Source organism: Oncorhynchus mykiss, chromosome 5 (assembly GCF_057628025.1).
Source record: "Oncorhynchus mykiss isolate SJ-2025 chromosome 5, ASM5762802v1, whole genome shotgun sequence".
Classification (NCBI taxonomy): domain Eukaryota; kingdom Metazoa; phylum Chordata; class Actinopteri; order Salmoniformes; family Salmonidae; genus Oncorhynchus; species Oncorhynchus mykiss.
The window spans coordinates 34,144,068-34,168,342 of NC_143026.1; the positions used below are offsets into that span (position 1 = coordinate 34,144,068).

Sequence of the window (24,275 nt, forward strand, 5' to 3'; positions counted from 1 at the left end):
AATTCCAGTGATAACAACAGAGTTGTGCTGATTAGTGCCTCGTAGCGCTCCCTGTGAGGCTACACGGTGTGAGAGGGGGTTTTCACATCAACATTATCAGAGCTGTTTCAGCAGCAGAGCTAAGTGCACTTTTTCCTGCTCTTACTTAGTGCACTTTCTCTTGCTAAAACAAACACTGGCTCTTTATTCTGCTGCACTGCTACATTTTGCATTAGAGTTATGCTAGCTCTGAGCAGTTGGGGGGGGGGGGCATGAATTAAAGCACTCCTGTGGGTTAGTGGTGCAGGATCCAGCAGCGACAGGTTTTAGATCTGAAACACAGGCAGTCTGCTACTGGAACTACTGCCCAGCTGTAGTTAGCATTAAACCTCCCAGTCAGTTTATCTGCATGGATACATACTCAGCCATTTCTGTTTGCTGTTGGACTCAAAACGGAGTTCTACTCTCCCTATACCAGAGCTCACATTCATCATTCTCTTGCTGATCAGCAGAGCTGGTTGATGACGTTCAGTAACTACATTTCCTCACATTTCTGTTTCCCATTTCTGTAATCTGATGAAGTGTGCAAATGTTTCGGACGTCCTGAGTGTCAGGGGGTCGGAGTGGCGTTGTGACCTGTCTGTGGTTGTGTTTGTGTGTGTTGATGTTCCAGCTGAACTCCCCGATGAACTCGGTCAGCAGCTCGGAGGACATCAAGCCCCCCCTGGGTCTCAACGGGGTGATGAAGGTGCCCGCCCAGCCCTCACAAGGGTGCATGCCCCTCTCCCTCACCAAACACATCTGTGCCATCTGCGGGGACCGCTCGTCAGGTCGGTGCCCTAAGGTTACATATACACACATACCTAAACACACACACAAACCTCTGACACGTCATCTGTGGAGATCTGTGGATCATCTGTGGAGATCCACACCACCATGGTCATCACAATTTCACAATTTCACACACACACACACACACACACACACACACACACACACACACACACACACACACACATATATATATACACACACACATGCACATATACACACACACACGCACGTATACACACATGCACACACACATGCACATATACACACACACACACGCACTTATACACACACACACACACACGCACACACACACACACACATATACACACACTCATATACACACACACACACACACACGCGCACTTATACACACACGCTCACACACACACACACACACATATTCCCACACACATATACACACACACACACACACACACACACACACACACACACACACACACACACACACACACACACTCTCATCACAAACAGTCACAGCCTCACTGACAGGCTCACTAATACACCATATATACTGTACTACTTAACCCAGCTAAGAGGAAGTATAAGGTGTGTCTATGACAGTGGCTGCTGAGGGGAGGAAGACTCATAATAATGTAAATGGCTGAAATAGAGTGAATGGAATGGAACTGACAACCAGGTGTTTGAACCCATTCCATTCACTCCATTCCGGCCATTATTATGAGCCGTCCTCCGCTCACCAGCCTCCACTGGTATACCAGGAATGAAAGTGTTGGGTGTGAGCAGCATCAGAGATAGGAAGTTACTCAGTGTTACGCCACTGCACTATATCAGACAGGATGTGAAGGAGATGGTTAATATCAGACAGAACTCTGCTTGGTCAATGATCTTCAGAAACACTGTTCATCAGAACAGAAGTGTCAATGTCTGAACATAGTAACGTGCAGTACACTTATAGTCACCATTTTCACCCCTCTGTTATTGGCCAAACAGTATCTAATCAAGTTGAAGATATTGAGGATGTGTGTGTGTGTGTGTGTGTGTGTGTGTGTGTGTGTGTGTGTGTGTGTGTGTGTGTGTGTGTGTGTGTGTGTGTGTGTGTGTGTGTGTGTGTGTGTGTGTGTGTGTGTGTGTGAAGTGTGTGTTAAATGTCTGTTCATGGCCACTCTATGTACTTTTAAAAATGAAACTCAGTGAAGATGGCCTGTCTGTCCCCAGGTAAACATTATGGAGTGTACAGCTGTGAGGGCTGTAAAGGCTTCTTCAAGAGGACAGTGAGGAAGGACCTGACCTACACCTGCCGAGACAACAAGGACTGTCTGATCGACAAGCGCCAGCGCAACCGCTGCCAGTACTGTCGCTACCAGAAGTGTCTGGCCTGTGGAATGAAGAGAGAAGGTACAGCACATGCCGTTGAGGATAAAGGCCCATTTACCCTCTCTCTCTATCTATCTTTGTCTCTCTCTATCCATCTTTATCTCTCTCTCTCTATCTATCTCTCTATGTCTCTTTATATCTCTAACTCTCTCTATCTTTATAGCTCTCTATCTTTATATCTCTCTCTATATATATCTTTATATATCTCTCTCTCTCTTTATATCTCTCTCTCTCTTCATATCTCTATTTATCTCTCTCTTTATATCTCTCTATCTTTATATCTCTATCTCTCTCTCTTTATGTCTCTCTCTCTCTTTATATCTCTATTTCTCTCTCTCATTCTTTATCTCTCTCTCTCTCTCTCTCTTTATATCTCTCTCTATATCTCTCTCTCTCTCTCTCTCTCTCTCTCTCTTTATATCTCTTTCTCTCTCTCTATCTTTATATCTCTCTCTTTCTCTATCTTTATATCTCTATCTTTCTCTCTCTATCTTTATATCTCTCTCTCTTTATCTCTCTCTATCTCTATCTTTATATATCTATCTCTCTATCTTTATATCTCTATCTCTCTCTCTCTTTATATATCTATCTCTCTATATATATCTCTCTCTCTTTATATCTCTATCTCTCTCTCTTTATATCTCTATCTCTCTATCTATCTATCTTTATATCAATGGGCTTTATTGGCATGGGAAACATGTGTTAACACTGCCAAAGCAAGTGAGGTAGATAATATACAAAAGTTAAATAAACAATAATCAATATCTCTATCTATCTTTATATCTCTGTCTCTCTCTATCCATCTTTATCTCTCTCTCTATCTATATTTGTCTTTATCTCTCTCTATCTGTCTATATCTCTGTCTCTCTATCTTTCTCTCTCTGTTTATCTTTATATATATCTCTCTATCCATCTTTATCTCTCTCTCTCTATCCATATTTTTCTCTCACTCTATCCATCTTTATCACTCACTATCTCTCTCTCACACACACACACATGCACACACACAAGAACCCCCTGTGTCAGTCTTGTCAGAGTTAATCGTTTAGCTCCTCATGTAGAGATCTCGGAGTGTGTTGAGATCACTTGTGTGATAATGAGAGCTCCACTCATCCGCCTCTTTATTACTACTGAATGAAGAGCACTAGTTGCAGAGGACTCCGCATTACTGACTTCCTCAGAGGCGCTCAGCATTGAAATGAGATGCTAATGGAAGTCTTAATTACTGGTTATTCAGATCAGGGCTGGTTCATTGACACAACTTTAGCTTCAGAATGTTTGAGTGATTGTTAGCATTCATAGGCAGACCTATTCATGATTTCAGATTCCCCTTGAAGAACAGTGATTTACCACGAGGGAGGGTAGGAGAATAAATGGAGGGGGGGGGGGGGGGCAGCGAGAGTGGAGGGAGAGAGAGATGAGACAGAGAGAGGAAAGAGAGAGTGGAGAGAGAGAAAGAGCACAAGCTGTTGCCCTCAAAAGAGGTAGTTTTAGCACTTTGTAAGAGAGGAGGATATTAGTACTCTTAGCACAGTTCTCCATCAGAGCAGTGGAATCACTATCTACAGTGAGCAATTGTTCTGCAATACTATTTTAACTCAGTCACAAAATATTCTGGCTTTAGAGACACAATGTGGTATTCCAGGTATTTAGGGACATAATCGGAAGCACACAGTCCAGTTTCATATCAGAAATCACTTTATGTTAGGATCAGCTTTCCCTATTCTGAACATTAACCACCGCACCAGGCAAAAACAATACAAAACAGATCCTACACCAGCATGAACAGAATGCTATCACACATCATTAGCCTTTAGCCCGGTGTTCAGTTGTTCAGCCCCAACCATAACCAATGAGCATCAGACGCAGAACAAAATGAAAGCAGAGGAAAAGAGAAAACAAGAGAGTCTAGGATAAGTACATTCTGAGAGCTTTTCTTTCCTGGGCCAATTTGTCTTGACCTCAACATGCACCCCTCCCCCTCATTATCCCTCCCTCCCCTATTCACTCTTATTTATATCATCATGGGGCTCAACCTCTGTTCAAGGATATGATCATTTACTGCCTTTCACCTCACTGTGCTGCCTAAGCCCCCCTGTACCCTGAGGCAGGGGGAGAGCCAGGCAGCGGTAGTCCAGAAGGCTCAGCGAATCCACAGAAAAACTGGATTAAATGAATTGATGCTCTCCCAGTCAGAGGAAGGGAGAAATAAAGCATGATTTCAGCCCCCCTCACCTCTCTCTGACTCCAGCACAACTATTCTACCCTTGGGCTGACTTCCACCGCCAGACAGCAGTTCCTCTAAAATGGGGCCCCTCATCGTCCCCTCCTCCTCTCCCCTGTCTCCCCCAGTCTCCCCGTTCTCCCCTTCCCAGAACCCCCACCCCTGTGATTCAGCATTTGGAATAGAAACAGAAGGAAAAAGAAGAAAAGAGAATATGAAGTGTCGTGGTCTAGGTGTGTAGATGTGTGTGTCTGGGTGTGTAGATGTGTGTGTCTGGGTGTGTAGATGTGTGTGTCTGGGTGTGTAGATGTGTGTGTCTGGGTGTGTAGATGTGTGTGTCTGGGTGTGTAGATGTGTGTGTCTGGGTGTGTAGATGTGTGTGTCTGGGTGTGTAGATGTGTGTGTCTAGGTGTGTAGATGTGTGTGTCTGGGTGTGTAGATGTGTGTGTCTGGGTGTGTAGATGTGTGTGTCTGGGTGTGTAGATGTGTGTGTCTGGGTGTGTAGATGTGTGTGTCTGGGTGTGTAGATGTGTGTGTGTCTGGGTGTGTAGATGTGTGTGTCTAGGTGTGTAGATGTGTGTGTCTGGGTGTGTAGATGTGTGTGTCTGGGTGTGTAGATGTGTGTGTCTAGGTGTGTAGATGTGTGTGTCTAGGTGTGTAGATGTGTGTGTCTGGGTGTGTAGATGTGTGTGTCTGGGTGTGTAGATGTGTGTGTCTGGGTGTGTAGATGTGTGTGTCTGGGTGTGTAGATGTGTGTGTCTGGGTGTCTAGGTGTGTAGATGTGTGTGTCTGGGTGTGTAGATGTGTGTGTCTGGGTGTGTAGATGTGTGTGTCTAGGTGTGTAGATGTGTGTGTCTGGGTGTGTAGATGTGTGTGTCTGGGTGTGTAGATGTGTGTGTCTAGGTGTGTAGATGTGTGTGTCTGGGTGTGTAGATGTGTGTGTCTGGGTGTGTAAATGTGTGTGTCTAGGTGTGTAGATGTGTGTGTCTAGGTGTGTAGATGTGTGTGTCTGGGTGTGTAGATGTGTGTGTCTGGGTGTGTAGATGTGTGTGTCTGGGTGTGTAGATGTGTGTGTCTGGGTGTGTAAATGTGTGTGTCTAGGTGTGTAGATGTGTGTGTCTAGGTGTGTAGATGTGTGTGTCTGGGTGTGTAGATGTGTGTGTCTGGGTGTGTAGATGTGTGTGTCTAGGTGTGTAGATGTGTGTGTCTGGGTGTGTAGATGTGTGTGTCTGGGTGTGTAAATGTGTGTGTCTAGGTGTGTAGATGTGTGTGTCTAGGTGTGTAGATGTGTGTGTCTGGGTGTGTAGATGTGTGTGTCTAGGTGTGTAGATGTGTGTGTCTAGGTGTGTAGATGTGTGTGTCTGGGTGTGTAGATGTGTGTGTCTAGGTGTGTAGATGTGTGTGTCTGGGTGTGTAGATGTGTGTGTCTGGGTGTGTAAATGTGTGTGTCTAGGTGTGTAGATGTGTGTGTCTAGGTGTGTAGATGTGTGTGTCTGGGTGTGTAGATGTGTGTGTCTAGGTGTGTAGATGTGTGTGTCTAGGTGTGTAGATGTGTGTGTCTGGGTGTGTAGATGTGTGTGTCTAGGTGTGTAGATGTGTGTGTCTGGGTGTGTAGATGTGTGTGTCTGGGTGTGTAGATGTGTGTGTCTGGGTGTGTAGATGTGTGTGTCTAGGTGTGTAGATGTGTGTGTCTGGGTGTGTAGATGTGTGTGTCTGGGTGTGTAGATGTGTGTGTCTGGGTGTGTAGATGTGTGTGTCTGGGTGTGTAGATGTGTGTGTCTGGGTGTGTAGATGTGTGTGTCTAGGTGTGTAGATGTGTGTGTCTGGGTGTGTAGATGTGTGTGTCTGGGTGTGTAGATGTGTGTGTCTGGGTGTGTAGATGTGTGTGTCTGGGTGTGTAGATGTGTGTGTCTAGGTGTGTAGATGTGTGTGTCTGGGTGTGTAGATGTGTGTGTCTAGGTGTGTAGATGTGTGTGTCTGGGTGTGTAGATGTGTGTGTCTGGGTGTGTAGATGTGTGTGTCTGGGTGTGTAGATGTGTGTGTCTAGGTGTGTAGATGTGTGTGTCTGGGTGTGTAGATGTGTGTGTCTGGGTGTGTAGATGTGTGTGTCTAGGTGTGTAGATGTGTGTGTCTGGGTGTGTAGATGTGTGTGTCTGGGTGTGTAAATGTGTGTGTCTAGGTGTGTAGATGTGTGTGTCTAGGTGTGTAGATGTGTGTGTCTGGGTGTGTAGATGTGTGTGTCTGGGTGTGTAGATGTGTGTGTCTGGGTGTGTAGATGTGTGTGTCTAGGTGTGTAGATGTGTGTGTCTGGGTGTGTAGATGTGTGTGTCTGGGTGTGTAGATGTGTGTGTCTAGGTGTGTAGATGTGTGTGTCTGGGTGTGTAGATGTGTGTGTCTGGGTGTGTAAATGTGTGTGTCTAGGTGTGTAGATGTGTGTGTCTAGGTGTGTAGATGTGTGTGTCTGGGTGTGTAGATGTGTGTGTCTAGGTGTGTAGATGTGTGTGTCTAGGTGTGTAGATGTGTGTGTCTGGGTGTGTAGATGTGTGTGTCTAGGTGTGTAGATGTGTGTGTCTGGGTGTGTAGATGTGTGTGTCTGGGTGTGTAAATGTGTGTGTCTAGGTGTGTAGATGTGTGTGTCTAGGTGTGTAGATGTGTGTGTCTGGGTGTGTAGATGTGTGTGTCTAGGTGTGTAGATGTGTGTGTCTAGGTGTGTAGATGTGTGTGTCTGGGTGTGTAGATGTGTGTGTCTAGGTGTGTAGATGTGTGTGTCTGGGTGTGTAGATGTGTGTGTCTGGGTGTGTAGATGTGTGTGTCTGGGTGTGTAGATGTGTGTGTCTGGGTGTGTAGATGTGTGTGTCTAGGTGTGTAGATGTGTGTGTCTGGGTGTGTAGATGTGTGTGTCTGGGTGTGTAGATGTGTGTGTCTGGGTGTGTAGATGTGTGTGTCTGGGTGTGTAGATGTGTGTGTCTGGGTGTGTAGATGTGTGTGTGTCTGGGTGTGTAGATGTGTGTGTCTAGGTGTGTAGATGTGTGTGTCTGGGTGTGTAGATGTGTGTGTCTGGGTGTGTAGATGTGTGTGTCTAGGTGTGTAGATGTGTGTGTCTAGGTGTGTAGATGTGTGTGTCTGGGTGTGTAGATGTGTGTGTCTGGGTGTGTAGATGTGTGTGTCTGGGTGTGTAGATGTGTGTGTCTGGGTGTGTAGATGTGTGTGTCTGGGTGTCTAGGTGTGTAGATGTGTGTGTCTGGGTGTGTAGATGTGTGTGTCTGGGTGTGTAGATGTGTGTGTCTAGGTGTGTAGATGTGTGTGTCTGGGTGTGTAGATGTGTGTGTCTGGGTGTGTAGATGTGTGTGTCTAGGTGTGTAGATGTGTGTGTCTGGGTGTGTAGATGTGTGTGTCTGGGTGTGTAAATGTGTGTGTCTAGGTGTGTAGATGTGTGTGTCTAGGTGTGTAGATGTGTGTGTCTGGGTGTGTAGATGTGTGTGTCTGGGTGTGTAGATGTGTGTGTCTGGGTGTGTAGATGTGTGTGTCTAGGTGTGTAGATGTGTGTGTCTGGGTGTGTAGATGTGTGTGTCTGGGTGTGTAGATGTGTGTGTCTAGGTGTGTAGATGTGTGTGTCTGGGTGTGTAGATGTGTGTGTCTGGGTGTGTAAATGTGTGTGTCTAGGTGTGTAGATGTGTGTGTCTAGGTGTGTAGATGTGTGTGTCTGGGTGTGTAGATGTGTGTGTCTAGGTGTGTAGATGTGTGTGTCTAGGTGTGTAGATGTGTGTGTCTGGGTGTGTAGATGTGTGTGTCTAGGTGTGTAGATGTGTGTGTCTGGGTGTGTAGATGTGTGTGTCTGGGTGTGTAAATGTGTCTGTCTAGGTGTGTAGATGTGTGTGTCTAGGTGTGTAGATGTGTGTGTCTGGGTGTGTAGATGTGTGTGTCTAGGTGTGTAGATGTGTGTGTCTAGGTGTGTAGATGTGTGTGTCTGGGTGTGTAGATGTGTGTGTCTAGGTGTGTAGATGTGTGTGTCTGGGTGTGTAGATGTGTGTGTCTGGGTGTGTAGATGTGTGTGTCTGGGTGTGTAGATGTGTGTGTCTAGGTGTGTAGATGTGTGTGTCTGGGTGTGTAGATGTGTGTGTCTGGGTGTGTAGATGTGTGTGTCTGGGTGTGTAGATGTGTGTGTCTGGGTGTGTAGATGTGTGTGTCTGGGTGTGTAGATGTGTGTGTCTAGGTGTGTAGATGTGTGTGTCTGGGTGTGTAGATGTGTGTGTCTGGCTGTGTAGATGTGTGTGTCTGGGTGTGTAGATGTGTGTGTCTGGGTGTGTAGATGTGTGTGTCTAGGTGTGTAGATATGTGTGTCTGGGTGTGTAGATGTGTGTGTCTGGGTGTGTAGATGTGTGTGTCTGGGTGTGTAGATGTGTGTGTCTGGGTGTGTAGATGTGTGTGTCTGGGTGTGTAGATGTGTGTGTCTGGGTGTGTAGATGTGTGTGTCTGGGTGTGTAGATGTGTGTGTCTGGGTGTGTAGATGTGTGTGTCTAGGTGTGTAGATGTGTGTGTCTGGGTGTGTGGATGTGTGTGTCTGGGTGTGTGGATGTGTGTGTCTGGGTGTGTAGATGTGTGTGTCTGGGTGTGTAGATGTGTGTGTCTGGGTGTGTAGATGTGTGTGTCTGGGTGTGTAGATGTGTGTGTCTGGGTGTGTAGATGTGTGTGTCTGGGTGTGTAGATGTGTGTGTCTAGGTGTGTAGATGTGTGTGTCTGGGTGTGTAGATGTGTGTGTCTGGGTGTGTAGATGTGTGTGTCTGGGTGTGTAGATGTGTGTGTCTGGGTGTGTAGATGTGTGTGTCTGGGTGTGTAGATGTGTGTGTCTGGGTGTGTAGATGTGTGTGTCTGGGTGTGTAGATGTGTGTGTCTGGGTGTGTAGATGTGTGTGTCTGGGTGTGTAGATGTGTGTGTCTGGGTGTGTAGATGTGTGTGTCTGGGTGTGTAGATGTGTGTGTCTGGGTGTGTAGATGTGTGTGTCTGGGTGTGTAGATGTGTGTGTCTGGGTGTGTAGATGTGTGTGTCTAGGTGTGTAGATGTGTGTGTCTGGGTGTGTGGATGTGTGTGTCTGGGTGTGTAGATGTGTGTGTCTGGGTGTGTAGATGTGTGTGTCTGGGTGTGTAGATGTGTGTGTCTGGGTGTGTAGATGTGTGTGTCTGGGTGTGTAGATGTGTGTGTCTGGGTGTGTAGATGTGTGTGTCTAGGTGTGTAGATGTGTGTGTCTGGGTGTGTAGATGTGTGTGTCTGGGTGTGTAGATGTGTGTGTCTGGGTGTGTAGATGTGTGTGTCTGGGTGTGTAGATGTGTGTGTCTGGGTGTGTAGATGTGTGTGTCTGGGTGTGTAGATGTGTGTGTCTGGGTGTGTAGATGTGTGTGTCTAGGTGTGTAGATGTGTGTGTCTAGGTGTGTAGATGTGTGTGTCTGGGTGTGTAGATGTGTGTGTCTGGGTGTGTAGATGTGTGTGTCTAGGTGTGTAGATGTGTGTGTCTGGGTGTGTAGATGTGTGTGTCTGGGTGTGTAGATGTGTGTGTCTGGGTGTGTAGATGTGTGTGTCTAGGTGTGTAGATGTGTGTGTCTGGGTGTGTAGATGTGTGTGTCTGGGTGTGTAGATGTGTGTGTCTGGGTGTGTAGATGTGTGTGTCTGGGTGTGTAGATGTGTGTGTCTAGGTGTGTAGATGTGTGTGTCTGGGTGTGTAGATGTGTGTGTCTGGGTGTGTAGATGTGTGTGTCTGGGTGTGTAGATGTGTGTGTCTGGGTGTGTAGATGTGTGTGTCTAGGTGTGTAGATGTGTGTGTCTGGGTGTGTAGATGTGTGTGTCTGGGTGTGTAGATGTGTGTGTCTGGGTGTGTAGATGTGTGTGTCTGGGTGTGTAGATGTGTGTGTCTGGGTGTGTAGATGTGTGTGTCTGGGTGTGTAGATGTGTGTGTCTGGGTGTGTAGATGTGTGTGTCTGGGTGTGTAGATGTGTGTGTCTGGGTGTGTAGATGTGTGTGTCTAGGTGTGTAGATGTGTGTGTCTGGGTGTGTGGATGTGTGTGTCTGGGTGTGTAGATGTGTGTGTCTGGGTGTGTAGATGTGTGTGTCTGGGTGTGTAGATGTGTGTGTCTGGGTGTGTAGATGTGTGTGTCTGGGTGTGTAGATGTGTGTGTCTAGGTGTGTAGATGTGTGTGTCTGGGTGTGTAGATGTGTGTGTCTGGGTGTGTAGATGTGTGTGTCTGGGTGTGTAGATGTGTGTGTCTGGGTGTGTAGATGTGTGTGTCTGGGTGTGTAGATGTGTGTGTCTGGGTGTGTAGATGTGTGTGTCTGGGTGTGTAGATGTGTGTGTCTAGGTGTGTAGATGTGTGTGTCTAGGTGTGTAGATGTGTGTGTCTGGGTGTGTAGATGTGTGTGTCTGGGTGTGTAGATGTGTGTGTCTAGGTGTGTAGATGTGTGTGTCTGGGTGTGTAGATGTGTGTGTCTGGGTGTGTAGATGTGTGTGTCTGGGTGTGTAGATGTGTGTGTCTAGGTGTGTAGATGTGTGTGTCTGGGTGTGTAGATGTGTGTGTCTGGGTGTGTAGATGTGTGTGTCTGGGTGTGTAGATGTGTGTGTCTGGGTGTGTAGATGTGTGTGTCTAGGTGTGTAGATGTGTGTGTCTAGGAGTGTAGATGTGTGTGTCTAGGAGTGTAGATGTGTGTGTCTGGGTGTGTAGATGTGTGTGTCTAGGTGTGTAGATGTGTGGATGTGTGTGTGTATAGGATGTGTGGATGTGTGTATCTAGGTGTGTAGATGTGTGGATGTGTGTGTCTGGGTGTGTGGATGTGTGTGTCTGGGTGTGTAGATGTGTGTGTCTAGGAGTGTAGATGTGTGTGTCTGGGTGTTTAGATGTGTGTGTCTAGGTGTGTAGATGTGTGTGTCTGGGTGTGTAGATGTGTGTGTCTAGGTGTGTAGATGTGTGGATGTGTGTGTGTATAGGATGTGTGGATGTGTGTATCTAGGTGTGTAGATGTGTGGATGTGTGTGTCTGGGTGTGTGGATGTGTGTGTCTGGGGGACTGTTTATGTTTATTGGGGAATCTAGAAGGTAGAATAAGGAGAAACCCAGAGTCGGTGCAGAGCAACCACTTTTATATGAACACACACACCTCTCTCCCAAATCCTCTGAGGGTGGAGGTGCGGTTTGGCCTGCCTCGGCCACAGTGAGCCTCTGTGTCTGCTCAGCACACAAACCACTTCCTGTGTCTCCCTGCCAAGCCAATCACACAGAAGATCCAACAAGGCCCTGCTTTACCCAGAGACTTAGTGAGACTGTTATTTACTGGACAGAATAAAAACCACATTATATTGGACAAAGTCCCCATTTAATGTGTGTGCTCCAGTCAGTCTGTCAAAGCCATTCAGTCACAGTGTCTGTGGTAAACATGCAGGGCCTAAATGAGGAGTGACATCCCATACATTATTAATGTCTAAATATATGATGGCCGTGGAAGGCGCTTGTTGTTTGTTATGCTCTGAATAGACCCATCTCTTTGATATCAGACAGCTGAAGAGGGGTCCTTGTATGGAGTGATATGTGTATGTTGTGTTTACACAGTACTGTGTTCCCTTTCATGTCTCTATCCATGTCACCTGTAATTATGGGGACTGTTTAACTCTGTCTTTACATCAGAGCATGTTATAATAATTGTACACACTCTCTATTTACATATGTACACACACGCACACACAATACAGGCATAAACACCGCACACACTAGACAACACCGCAGCAGCAGTAGTGACCGGAACCAGTTTTGTTACACACAGCCGTCCAGGAGGAGCGCCAGCGGGCCAAAGAGCGCAGTGAGAACGAGGTGGAGTCCACCAGCGGCGTCAACGAGGACATGCCCGTGGAGAAGGTCCTGGAGGCAGAGCTCGCTGTGGAACCCAAGACCGAGACCTACATCGAGACCAACCTGGGCATGCCATCCAACTCGGTGAGTCACTACGCCGTACTGTGTGGCTCTGCAGAGCAGGAGCCGCTTACACACTCACTTATGTACAAACACGCCAACATACTTATCCGCGTGTGTACATGCACATGTGGATGTGAGCGGAGTTGAGTGGTCGTAAATCCCGCTCATCGGTGCGCACCGGTGCTCAACATCCTTTCCAACCACTCGGCTATATTTTTTATTTTTATTTATTTATTTTACCTTTATTTAACCAGGTAGGCAAGTTGAGAACAAGTTCTCATTTACAATTGCGACCTGGCCAAGATAAAGCAAAGCAGTTCGACAGATACAACAACACAGAGTTACACATGGAGTAAAACAAACATACAGTCAATAATAAAGTATAAACAAGTCTATATACAATGTGAGCAAATGAGGTGAGAAGGGAGGTAAAGGCAAAAAAGGCCTTGGTGGCAAGGTAAATACAATATAGCAAGTAAAACACTGGAATGGTAGTTTTGCAATGGAAGAATGTGCAAAGTAGAAATAAAAATAATGGGGTGCAAAGGAGCAAAATAAATAAATAAATTAAATACAGTTGGGAAAGAGGTAGTTGATAGGGCTAAATTATAGGTGGGCTATGTACAGGTGCAGTAATCTGTGAGCTGCTCTGACAGTTGGTGCTTAAAGCTAGTGAGGGAGATAAGTGTTTCCAGTTTCAGAGATTTTTGTAGTTCGTTCCAGTCATTGGCAGCAGAGAACTGGAAAGAGAGGCGGCCAAAGAAAGAATTGGTTTTGGGGGTGACTAGAGAGATATACCTGCTGGAGCGTGTGCTACAGGTGGGAGATGCTATGGTGACCAGCGAGCTGAGATAAGGGGGGACTTTACCTAGCAGGGTCTTGTAGATGACATGCAGCCAGTGGGTTTGGCGACGAGTATGAAGCGAGGGCCAGCCAACGAGAGCGTACAGGTCGCAATGGTGTGTAGTATATGGGGCTTTGGTGACAAAACGGATTGCACTGTGATAGACTGCATCCAATTTGTTGAGTAGGGTATTGGAGGCTATTTTGTAAATTACATCGCCAAAGTCGAGGATTGGTAGGATGGTCAGTTTTACAAGGGTATGTTTGGCAGCATGAGTGAAGGATGCTTTGTTGCGAAATAGGAAGCCAATTCTAGATTTAACTTTGGATTGGAGATGTTTGATATGGGTCTGGAAGGAGAGTTTACAGTCTAACCAGACACCTAAGTATTTGTAGTTGTCCACGTATTCTAAGTCAGAGCCGTCCAGAGTAGTGATGTTGGACAGGCGGGTAGGTGCAGGTAGCGATCGGTTGAAGAGCATGCATTTAGTTTTACTTGTATTTAAGAGCAATTGGAGGCCACGGAAGGAGAGTTGTATGGCATTGAAGCTTGCCTGGAGGGTTGTTAACACAGTGTCCAAAGAAGGGCCGGAAGTATACAGAATGGTGTCGTCTGCGTAGAGGTGGATCAGAGACTCACCAGCAGCAAGAGCGACCTCATTGATGTATACAGAGAAGAGAGTCGGTCCAAGAATTGAACCCTGTGGCACCCCCATAGAGACTGCCAGAGGTCCGGACAACAGACCCTCCGATTTGACACACTGAATTCTATCAGAGAAGTAGTTGGTGAACCAGGCGAGGCAATCATTTGAGAAACCAAGGCTGTTGAGTCTGCCGATGAGGATGTGGTGATTGACAGAGTCGAAAGCCTTGGCCAGATCAATGAATACGGCTGCACAGTAATGTTTCTTATCGATGGCGGTTAAGATATCGTTTAGGACCTTGAGCGTGGCTGAGGTGCACCCATGACCAGCTCTGAAACCAGATTGCATAGCAGAGAAGGTATGGTGAGATTCAAAATGGTGGGTAATCTGTTTGTTGACTTGGCTTTCGAAGACCTTAGAAAGGCATGGTAGGATAGATATAGGTCTGTAGCAGTTTGGGTCAAGAGTGTCCCCCCCTTTGAAGAGGGGGATGACCGCAGCTGCTTTCCAATCTTTGGGAATCTCAGACGACACGAAAGAGAGGTTGAACAGGCTAGTAATAGGGGTGGCAACAATTTCGGCAGATAATTTTAGAAAGAAAGGGTCCAGATTGTCTAGCCCGGCTGATTTGTAGGGGTCCAGATTTTGCAGCTCTTTCAGAACATCAGCTGAATGGATTTGGGAGAAGGAGAAATGGGGAAGGCTTGGGCGAGTTGCTGTTGGGGGTGCAGTGCTGTTGACAGGGGTAGGAGTAGCCAGGTGGAAAGCATGGCCAGCAGTAGAAAAATGCTTATTGAAATTTTCAATTATGGTGGATTTATCAGTGGTGACAGTGTTTCCTATCTTCAGTGCAGTGGGCAGCTGGGAGGAGGTGTTCTTATTCTCCATGGACTTTACAGTGTCCCAGAACTTTTTTGAGTTAGTGTTGCAAGAAGCAAATTTCTGCTTGAAAAAGCTAGCCTTGGCTTTTCTAACTGCCTGTGTATAATGGTTTCTAGCTTCCCTGAACAGCTGCATATCACGGGGGCTGTTCGATGCTAATGCAGAACGCCATAGGATGTTTTTGTGTTGGTTAAGGGCAGTCAGGTCTGGGGAGAACCAAGGGCTATATCTGTTCCTGGTTCTAAATTTCTTGAATGGGGCATGTTTATTTAAGATGGTTAGGAAGGCATTTTTAAAAAATATCCAGGCATCCTCTACTGACGGGATGAGGTCAATATCCTTCCAGGATACCCCGGCCAGGTCGATTAGAAAGGCCTGCTCGCTGAAGTGTTTCAGGGAGCGTTTTACAGTGATGAGAGGAGGTCGTTTGACCGCTGACCCATTACGGATGCAGGCAATGAGGCAGTGATCGCTGAGATCTTGGTTGAAGACAGCAGAGGTGTATTTAGAGGGGAAGTTGGTTAGGATGATATCTATGAGGGTGCCCATGTTTAAGGCTTTGGGGAGGTACCTGGTAGGTTCATTGATAATTTGTGTGAGATTGAGGGCATCAAGTTTAGATTGTAGGATGGCTGGGGTGTTAAGCATGTTCCAGTTTAGGTCGCCTAGCAGCACGAGCTCTGAAGATAGATGGGGGGCAATCAGTTTTCATATGGTGTCCAGAGCACAGCTGGGGGCAGAGGGTGGTCTATAGCAGGCGGCAACGGTGAGAGACTTGTTTTTAGAGAGGTGGATTTTTAAAAGTAGAAGTTCAAATTGTTTGGGTACAGACCTGGATAGTAGGACAGAACTCTGCAGGCTATCTTTGCAGTAGATTGCAACACCGCCCCCTTTGGCAGTTCTATCTTGTCTGAAAATGTTGTAGTTTGGAATTAAAATGTCTGAATTTTTGGTGGTCTTCCTAAGCCAGGATTCAGACACAGCTAGAACATCCGGGTTGGCAGAGTGTGCTAAAGCAGTGAATAGAACAAACTTAGGGAGGAGGCTTCTAATGTTAACATGCATGAAACCAAGGCTATTACGGTTACAGAAGTCGTCAAAAGAGAGCGCCTGGGGAATAGGAGTGGAGCTAGGCACTGCAGGGCCTGGATTCACCTCTACATCGCCAGAGGAACATAGGAGGAGTAGAATAAGGGTGCGACTAAAAGCAATAAGAATTGGTCGTCTAGAACGTCTGGAACAGAGAGTAAAAGGAGGTTTCTGGGGGTGATAAAATAGCATCAAGGTATAATGTACAGACAAAGGTAAGGTAGGATGTGAATACAGTGGAGGTAAACCTAGGTATTGAGTGATGAAGAGAGAGATATTGTCTCTAGAAACATCATTGAAACCAGGAGATGTCATTGCATGTGTGGGTGGTGGAACTAATAGGTTGGATAAGGTATAGTGAGCAGGACTAGAGGCTCTACAGTGAAATAAGCCAATAAACACTAACCAGAACAGCAATGGACAAGACATATTGACATTAAGGAGAGGCATGCTTAGTCGAGTGATCAAAAGGGTCCAGTGAGTGGAGAGGTTGGTTGAGGGTCACGGCGATTTAGACAGCTAGCCAAGCCAACCGGTAGCAAGCTAGCATAGGATGGAGTCTGTTGTTAGCCACCTCTTGCGTTCGGGTCAGTAGATTAGTGGGGTTCCGTGAGGTAGAGGGGATTAATCCAAATCACACAACAACAACAAAAATAAGAACAATAGATATAGTTATAGAGGCCCGAGAAGAAAACATAATAATAATAAAAATAAATAAATTGTCCGATTGTCTATTCAGATAGCAGTCCCGTACCCCTTCAAACATTCATCCTCCAGCTGCTTACCCCCTCTAGCACCAGGGTCAGCACACTCTCAAATGTTGTTTTTGCCATCAAGCCTGCCACACACACACTATACGATACATTTATGAAACATAAGAAGGCGTGTGAGTTTTTGTCACAAGCTTGTGGGAAGTGACAAAGAGCTCTTATAGGACCAGGACACAAATAGTAATTTATTTAGCCATATCACATATAAAACCACAGGTTAATGAGAAGGGTGTGCTTGAAAGGATGCACATAACTCTGCAATGTTGGGTTGTATTGGATAGAGTCTCAGTCTTAAATCATTTCACACAGTCTGTGCCTCTATTTAGTTTTCATGCTAGTGAGGGCCGAGAAATCCACTCTCACATAGGTACGTAGTTGCAAAGGACATCAGTGTCTTAACAGCGATTTTCCAAGGCAATAAACTCTGAGCGCAGCCCAATCCACAAATCTGGCAGTGGCTTCTGATTAAATTAAATTTTCACAGAACCGCTTGTTGCAATATCGATGAGGTTCTCTTGTTCAGATATTGGTAAGTGGACTGGAGGCAGGGCATGAAAGGGATAATGAATCCAGTTGTTTGTGTCATCCGTTTCGGGAAAGTACCTGTGTAATTGCGCACCCAAATCACTCAGGTGCTACGCTATATCACATTTGACATCGTCCGTAAGCTTGAGTTCATTTGAACACAAAAAAAATCATACAATGATGGAAAGATCTGTGTGTTGTTCTTGTTAATGCAAACAGAGAAGAGCTCCAACTTCATAATCATAGCCTCAATTTTGCACATTGAATATAGTTGCGGAGAGGCCCTGTAATCCTAGATTCTGATCATTCAGGTGAGAAAAAACATCACTCAGATAGGCCAGTCGTGTGAGAAACTCATCATCATCCAAGTGGTCAGACAAGGGAAAATGATGGTCAGTAAAGAAAACTTTAAGCTTGTCTCTCAATTATAAAAAAACATGTCAATACTTTGCCCTTTGATAACCATAGCACTTCTGTATGTTGTGAAAGCGTTACATGGTCGCTGCCCATATCATTGCATAGTGCAGAAAATAGTTCAGGGGCCTTGCTTTAACAAAGTTAACCATTTTCACTGTAGTGTCCAAAACGTCTTTCAAGCTGTCAGGCATTCCCTTGGCAGCGAGAGCCTCTCGGTGGATGCTGCATCGGGAGCAACTGCTTGCATGAACAACACTTTGTTGTATTAAATCATTATAGTCTGTAAATTGCACATATAGGCTGTGATTTTGAATTCATTTTTTAGAAACACAAGTTTGGTCAGAGTCTGTGGCTTCAGGCTCATTTGATGGTGCCTGGAGAGAAGGCCAGCAGCGGACAATACCCTCTCCACACTTGCAGGGCCACTGGGGATGCTAAACACCCTTTGGGCCACTCTTGCCAGGCTGGGCAGAGATGCAGAGTTTATTTAAAACATTTTTTAGTCCTAAAGTTTTTTAGGCAAAATAACCCAATCAAAACAGAAAGCTTGTTGAAAGTTGGAATATGCCAGGCCTATTGGGACAAAATCAATGATGACCTATTGTATAGATAATAAAACAACAATGAACCAAACTTTTAAGAGTTCTGAATTTTAGTTTATAAATACTTTGCTACAATGACACAGTTATCTTCTCAGCTCGTTCCTTTCTTTTAGCATGTGCATGTAGTAAGTACACCATCATGCTTTTGGGATACGTGTCTTTTCAGATTCCACAATGATTATTTAGTTGTGAACACTACATCACCTCTCTTGGTTCTCATCTTTGTAAGTCACCTGGATTTAGCACCTGTGTGTTTTATCAGTTTCTTTATGAGAATATTTAGCGAACTCCTGTAAGTGTTGTCATCGGTGAACACTAAACAATAAACACTCAGAACACTAAACAATAAATGACAACGTGAATTTACAAAACCGAAACAGTACCGTGTGGCCCAAACACTCACACGGAAACAAACACCCACAAACCAAAAGTGAAACCCAGGCTCCCTAAGTATGATTCTCAATCAGGGACTACAATTGACAGCTGCCTCTGATTGAGAACCATACTAGGCCGAACTCAAAAACCAACATAGAAAAACAAACATAGACTGCCCACCCCAACTCACGCCCTGACCATACTAAAACAAAGACAAAAACAAAGGTCAGAACGTGACAACTCTAAGACCGTCGCTAGAGCAAGTGGCTATAGCAGCACACAAGTAGACTACAAATGCATCCTGGGGCGGGCATGTCCTGAGCGAAATTGGAGCGGGCTAGGATCTCGCTACACGCTCCAGTCAAATTGGGTACGCTGCGCCCCTCGCTCCGCTCTAGCTCCGCTCACAAATTCTGACATGCACACACACACACTCACACAGGATCTTAATTTGATCACCCTGTTGTAGGAAAAATGTTTAACTTGTAGTGTTTTTGAGTTTTAAAAAGACTTCTGAAGTTTGTAATTTCCACTTTGAAATTTCTGACTTGATTTTTCATTACGCAAAATGTGTCGACTGCTACAAAAATGTTAATTAATTATAATCCACTTCGCATTTCCTGTTGCTGTTTCCTGTTGCTGTAGGACTATTTTCCTGCTGTAGCAAACTGGCTCAAATGAAGGTCCTACATCTGTGTTAGCCATTTTCACCCATTTCCCCTTGGTACGATACAGGTACTTTGTGCCTCAGCCTCTGGCATGTGTGTCTTTGCAATAATGGACATTAATAACATGTAATCAGTGTTATCACAACAATTTGCCACACCATCAGAGTTCAATTATGCTGCAATCTAACAATCTCCATTATCCTCTCTGAATGACCCTGGACTCCCCAGGGTCTTGCTTGATTAACAGGGAGCAGCCATTAGCCAACGTGGTAGTGATAATATTATTCCATTTTTTTCTCCAGTTTTTACGTGTTACATCTCTGTAGTGAAAGATGAGCAGAGGCTGTGGTTGTCATTCTCTTAGGATGGGAGCTATCCAGGGCTCTGCCACCTGATGCCTATCACTGAGATGAACAAGGTAGCTGTGACTATTCTACATCCATATCCTATGTGCTCCTTGTATGGCACCTTACATCACAAGTCCACTAGTTCACCTGTGCACCCTGACATCTGCAGTCTCCCAGGCACCCACCTAAGCTATGTGAGGCTCTCTCTGTTCATTCTCTAGACTCTCTCTGGCTCAACCATGAATAATACAACAGCCAGGCTGTTCCTGACAGCATCCCACCAAGCTCTGGTTTTCTCAGGAATCCTACCGGAACGACAGACAGAGAGCAGTTGTGCAGGAGAGGAAAGGAGGGAGAGCGAGAGAGAAAGAGCGAGAGAGAGTGGGACTCATCTGCTCTGGGTGGGTGGGGGGAAATGTCCTGTGAAGTGAAGGTAGAACTCTGAAGGCTGTTATGTGAGTAAATGAGAGCCATCTTTGGGAAGAAGGAAATGTACGTGATGAGCGTTGACATTAGGGAGGAGAGAAGGAGAGGAGAGGGGATGGGAGCTCTGACACACTAAAGTACTGTGTGTGTGTGTGTGTCTGTCTGGGCTGTGCCTTGCTGTGGTGGCTGTACGTCTGGGCCGTGCCTTGCTGTGGTGGCTGTACGTCTGGGCTGTGCCTTGCTGTGGTGGCTGTACGTTTGGGCTGTGCCTTGCTGTGGTGGCTGTACGTCTGGGCTGTGCCTTGCTGTGGTGGCTGTACGTCTGGGCTGTGCCTTGCTGTGGTGGCTGTACGTCTGGGCTGTGCCTTGCTGTGGTGGCTGTACGTCTGCTGGGGCTCTGACGCCAACAGGGGCGCCCTGCAGGAGAAGGAGGAGGAAATCAAGCTTTTCTAGAAATCTAGCTTTGATAAAGGTAGATAAATATCTTGCAGGAATTGTTTTCAGTTGTCTTGGTAGTTTTCTAGTAATACAAGTCATTTCTATTGGATCCATATTTTTAGATTTTCCTTTACTTCTTGCTATGATTTAAAGTGATGATTGTAATGGGGAGTTGTTGTTCAGTAGGCCATGTAGATTGGGTAATATGTGTCATTGTATTTCATCTAAATTGCCATAGCTATAGACAACTTCTGAGAGACCACTTAGTTCCCTGTCCACTGATATTTCAGTTGACTCTGAAAATGATCATCATAATCATATGAAAAGTTAAGAATACAGTACCAGTCAAGAGTTTGGACACACCTACTCATTCAAGGGTTTTTCTTTAATTGTACTATTTTCTACATTGTAGAATAATAGTGAAGATATTGAAACTATGAAATAACACATATGGAATCATGTAGTAACGAAAAAAGTGTTAAACAAATCAAAATATATTTTACATTTGAGATTCTTCAAATAGCCACCCTTTGCCTTGATGACAGCATGGCACACTCTTGGCATTCTCTCAACCAGCTTCACCTGGAATGCTTTTCCAACAGTCTTGAAGGAGTTCCCACATATGCTGAGCACTTGTAGGCTGCTTTTCCTTCACTATGCAGTCCAAACCATCTCAATTGGGTTGAGGTCGGGTGATTGTGGAGGTCAGGTCATCTTATGCAGCACTCCATCACTCTCCGTGTGTTGGGTCATTGTCCTGTTGAAAAATGATAGTCCCACTAAGTGCAAACTAGATGGGATGGCGTATCGCTGCAGAATGCTGTGGTAGCCATGCTGGTTAAGTGTGCCTTGAATTCTAAATAAATCACAGACAGTGTCAACAGCAACACACCCCCACATCATCACACCTCCTCCTCCATGCTTCACGGTGGGAACCACACATGCAGAGATCATCCGTTCACCTACTCTGCGTCTTATAAAGACACGGCGGTTGGAACCAAAATCTCAAATTTGGACTCTTCAGACCAAAAGACAGATTTCCACTGGTCTAATGTACATTGCTCATGTTTCTTTTTCTTCTTACTGGTGTCCTTTAGTAGTGATTTCTTTGCAGCAATTTGACCATGAAGGCCTGATTCATGCAGTCTCCTCTGAACAGTTGATGTTGAGATGTGTCTGTTACTTGAACTCTGTGAAGCATTTATTTGGGCTGCAATTTCTGAGGCTGGTAACTCGAATGAACTTATCCTCTGCAGCAGAGGTAACTCCTTTCCTGTGGCAGTCTTCATGAGAGCCAGTTTCAAAGTTCTTGAAATATTCCGGATAGAATGACCTTCATGTCTTAAAGTAATGATCAACTGTCATTTCTCTTTGCTTATTTGAGCTGTCCTTGCCATAATATGGACTTGGTATTTTACCAAATAGTGTTATCTTCTGTATACCACCCATACCTTGTCACAACACAAGTGATTGGCTCAAATGCATTAAGAAGGAAAGAAATTCCACAAATGAACTTTTAACAAAGCACACCTGTTAATTGAAATCCATTCGAGATGACTACCTCATGAAGCTGGTTGAGAGAAAGTGTGCAAAGAGTGTGCAAAGCTGTCATCAAGGCAACGGGTGGCTACTTTGAAGAATCTCAAATATAAAATATTTTTAGATTTGTGTAACAACTTCTTGATTACTACATGTGTTATTTCATAGTTTTGATGTCTTCACTATTACTCTACAATGTAGAAAATAGTAAAATAAAGAAAAACCCTGGAATGAGTAGGTGTGTCCACACTTTTGACTGGTACTGTAGATTAAACAAGGGCAGAGCGGCACAGTCAGTGTTGGAACGTGCGGTGTCCCCTTGGCAGGCAGTCTCTGTGATTAGGAACCCCTCTGGTCCGGGGACTGCCCCCCCCCCCCCACTCCTTTAGGAGGCACTGCCCCGTGTGTTAATGAGTCCCAGGGTCGGGGCCCCTGAGTGCACACCATGAATGGGCACCGCCACTGTCTAATGGCTGGGGTTTGACCAAGCTGAATAAAGTGTGCTTATCTCATGGTGACCTAGAACAGGAGTTAAACAGGCGTTAGTAACATGCCTCCAGTCAGACAAGCCAGGGCCTTCTCTTCAAGGAGGGAGGGGGTTTGGAGGGGGGCGGGGGGGACATGCTATCATTTTGCCATGCTGTGGAGTTTTTCCTTCCACTGTCTGTCTCTCTCTCTATATATATATCCCTCTCTCCTTCTCTATCCCTTTCTCTCATTTTGTCTTGTGTGTGTTTTCCAACCTTGCTGTGCTTGAATCTGTCAACTTTCTTTGTCTCTCTCTTTGGACAGACACAGGAGAGAGAGAGACAAGCAGATAGGCGTGCTAACGTTATTTAGAGGGTACTTGGTTGATGTCTCAATATACTCTTCTACAACTCTAAGAGCCAATTATGAGGACTTTACACAATTTAGTTGGGAATTTGGATTATGGACTAATCATCTATTAACTACCACATTCCTCTTTGTTGTCACGCAGCTGTAGTTTAAGCAGAATATGAAACATTTAAAAGCCAGTCTCTTGTCTCCATGAGTTATAAAAAATTCATAGGACAGTATGCAAGCCAGGCATTTCTGTGAGAGGAGAGGCTATCCACTGTGAATAATGCAAACCAAAGCCTTTAATTCAGTCTGGGGAAAAAATACACTCTTGTTTGTGGCAGGCATTAAGAGGTGTCCTCAAAGCGGCTCTCGTAAGCCCAAACGCTCTCACTCTTTCTCTACATCGCTCCCTCAGGGGAGGATTTCGCCTCTCCCTCTCTCCTCCCCCTGCTCGACACGTTTTCAGAAAGCGATCAGCTGGCCCCCTATCCTCCAGAGGATGTTCACAGAGAAGAAATGTAAAATAGTTTCTCTCACAGACACGGTAGTCCCTCACGGCTTGTTCCACACATGCACAGAATAGTGAACTCCTAGGTTCATGTCATTCTCATTGTCCCAGACCTCAGAAGGCATTGTGATCTCTTCCACTGTGACTCCCCATAACACCCATAACACTGTGACTCCCCATAACACCCATAACACTGTGACTCCCCATAACACCCATAACACTGTGACTCCCCGGCTGTCACGTTACAGTAAGGACAGTGAGTTAATGTGTGATCATGGCAGGAGTGTGGTCTCTGATCCTTCCTGTCATCTTCATGGTGTATACAGTGAGAAACAAGGTCAGTGTAAACATGGCTAAGAGAGCCATGCAACATTCATGAGCCTTCACCGTGTTTCACGAGAACTCTGGGAGTTGTATTCTTTTGAGGGACCTCGACAGAGACACAACATACAGCCCCTTTTGTTTTGGTTTGTTTGGGCTGCGGCTGCCTTTTGGAATGAATTAGCGGATTTGTTTATGGGTTTGGAGGAGAAATACAGGCAAAAAACTGTCGCGCTGAGCCGCATCGTCCACATTGTCTCCCACGGAGATCAGATTGTGAAATATTTATAAGATGCTTTTGTTCTCTGCCCAAAGAAAATCTACTTTCAGTTTTCAAAACAGTACCGGCTTTGTGTCTGGTTAACTGTTTCATACGGTTTCATATTTCAAGTGTGGGTAGTCTTCGGTCTAAGCATTAGAAGTAGAGGACGACTGGAAAGAAGGAGAGGTGGAATGAGTTCTCCTCATCTTACACTAATCTTCTCCAGAGAGCTGTATTTCATGTTGGGATCCTCCGAGCTTTCAGCATCGATCTGTGGGATTTGGGGAGAGTGAGAAGTTGGGGAAAAGTTTACAAGGCTTTTGTTGTTGTAGATTTGGCTCAGACATACTGAGAATCGGAGCATCATAATATAAATGTTATCCATCCCCAGTTAACATGATGTTTTTGTGATTGATAATACTAGCTAGGGTTCCATCCACTTTGGGAGTTTCTTGC

General features: G+C 45.4%; 1 protein-coding gene across 8 annotated transcripts in view; it reads left to right on the top strand.

Moving 5' to 3' along the window:
- Positions 1-24,275, top strand: part of LOC100136128 (retinoic acid receptor RXR-alpha-A) — a 261,205-nt gene that overhangs the window by 218,503 nt on the left and 18,427 nt on the right. For 4 of the 8 annotated variants that reach the window (XM_090234575.1, XM_090234577.1, XM_036977327.2 and 1 more), the window contains exons 4-6: positions 653-809; positions 2,011-2,190; positions 12,178-12,362. In XM_090234575.1, coding sequence (XP_090090701.1) covers positions 653-809; positions 2,011-2,190; positions 12,178-12,362 — 522 coding nt within the window. The remainder of the gene's footprint in view (positions 1-652; positions 810-2,010; positions 2,191-12,177; positions 12,363-24,275) is intronic. The other 4 variants (XM_090234576.1, XM_090234579.1, XM_036977329.2 and 1 more) reach the window with 1 other exon arrangement.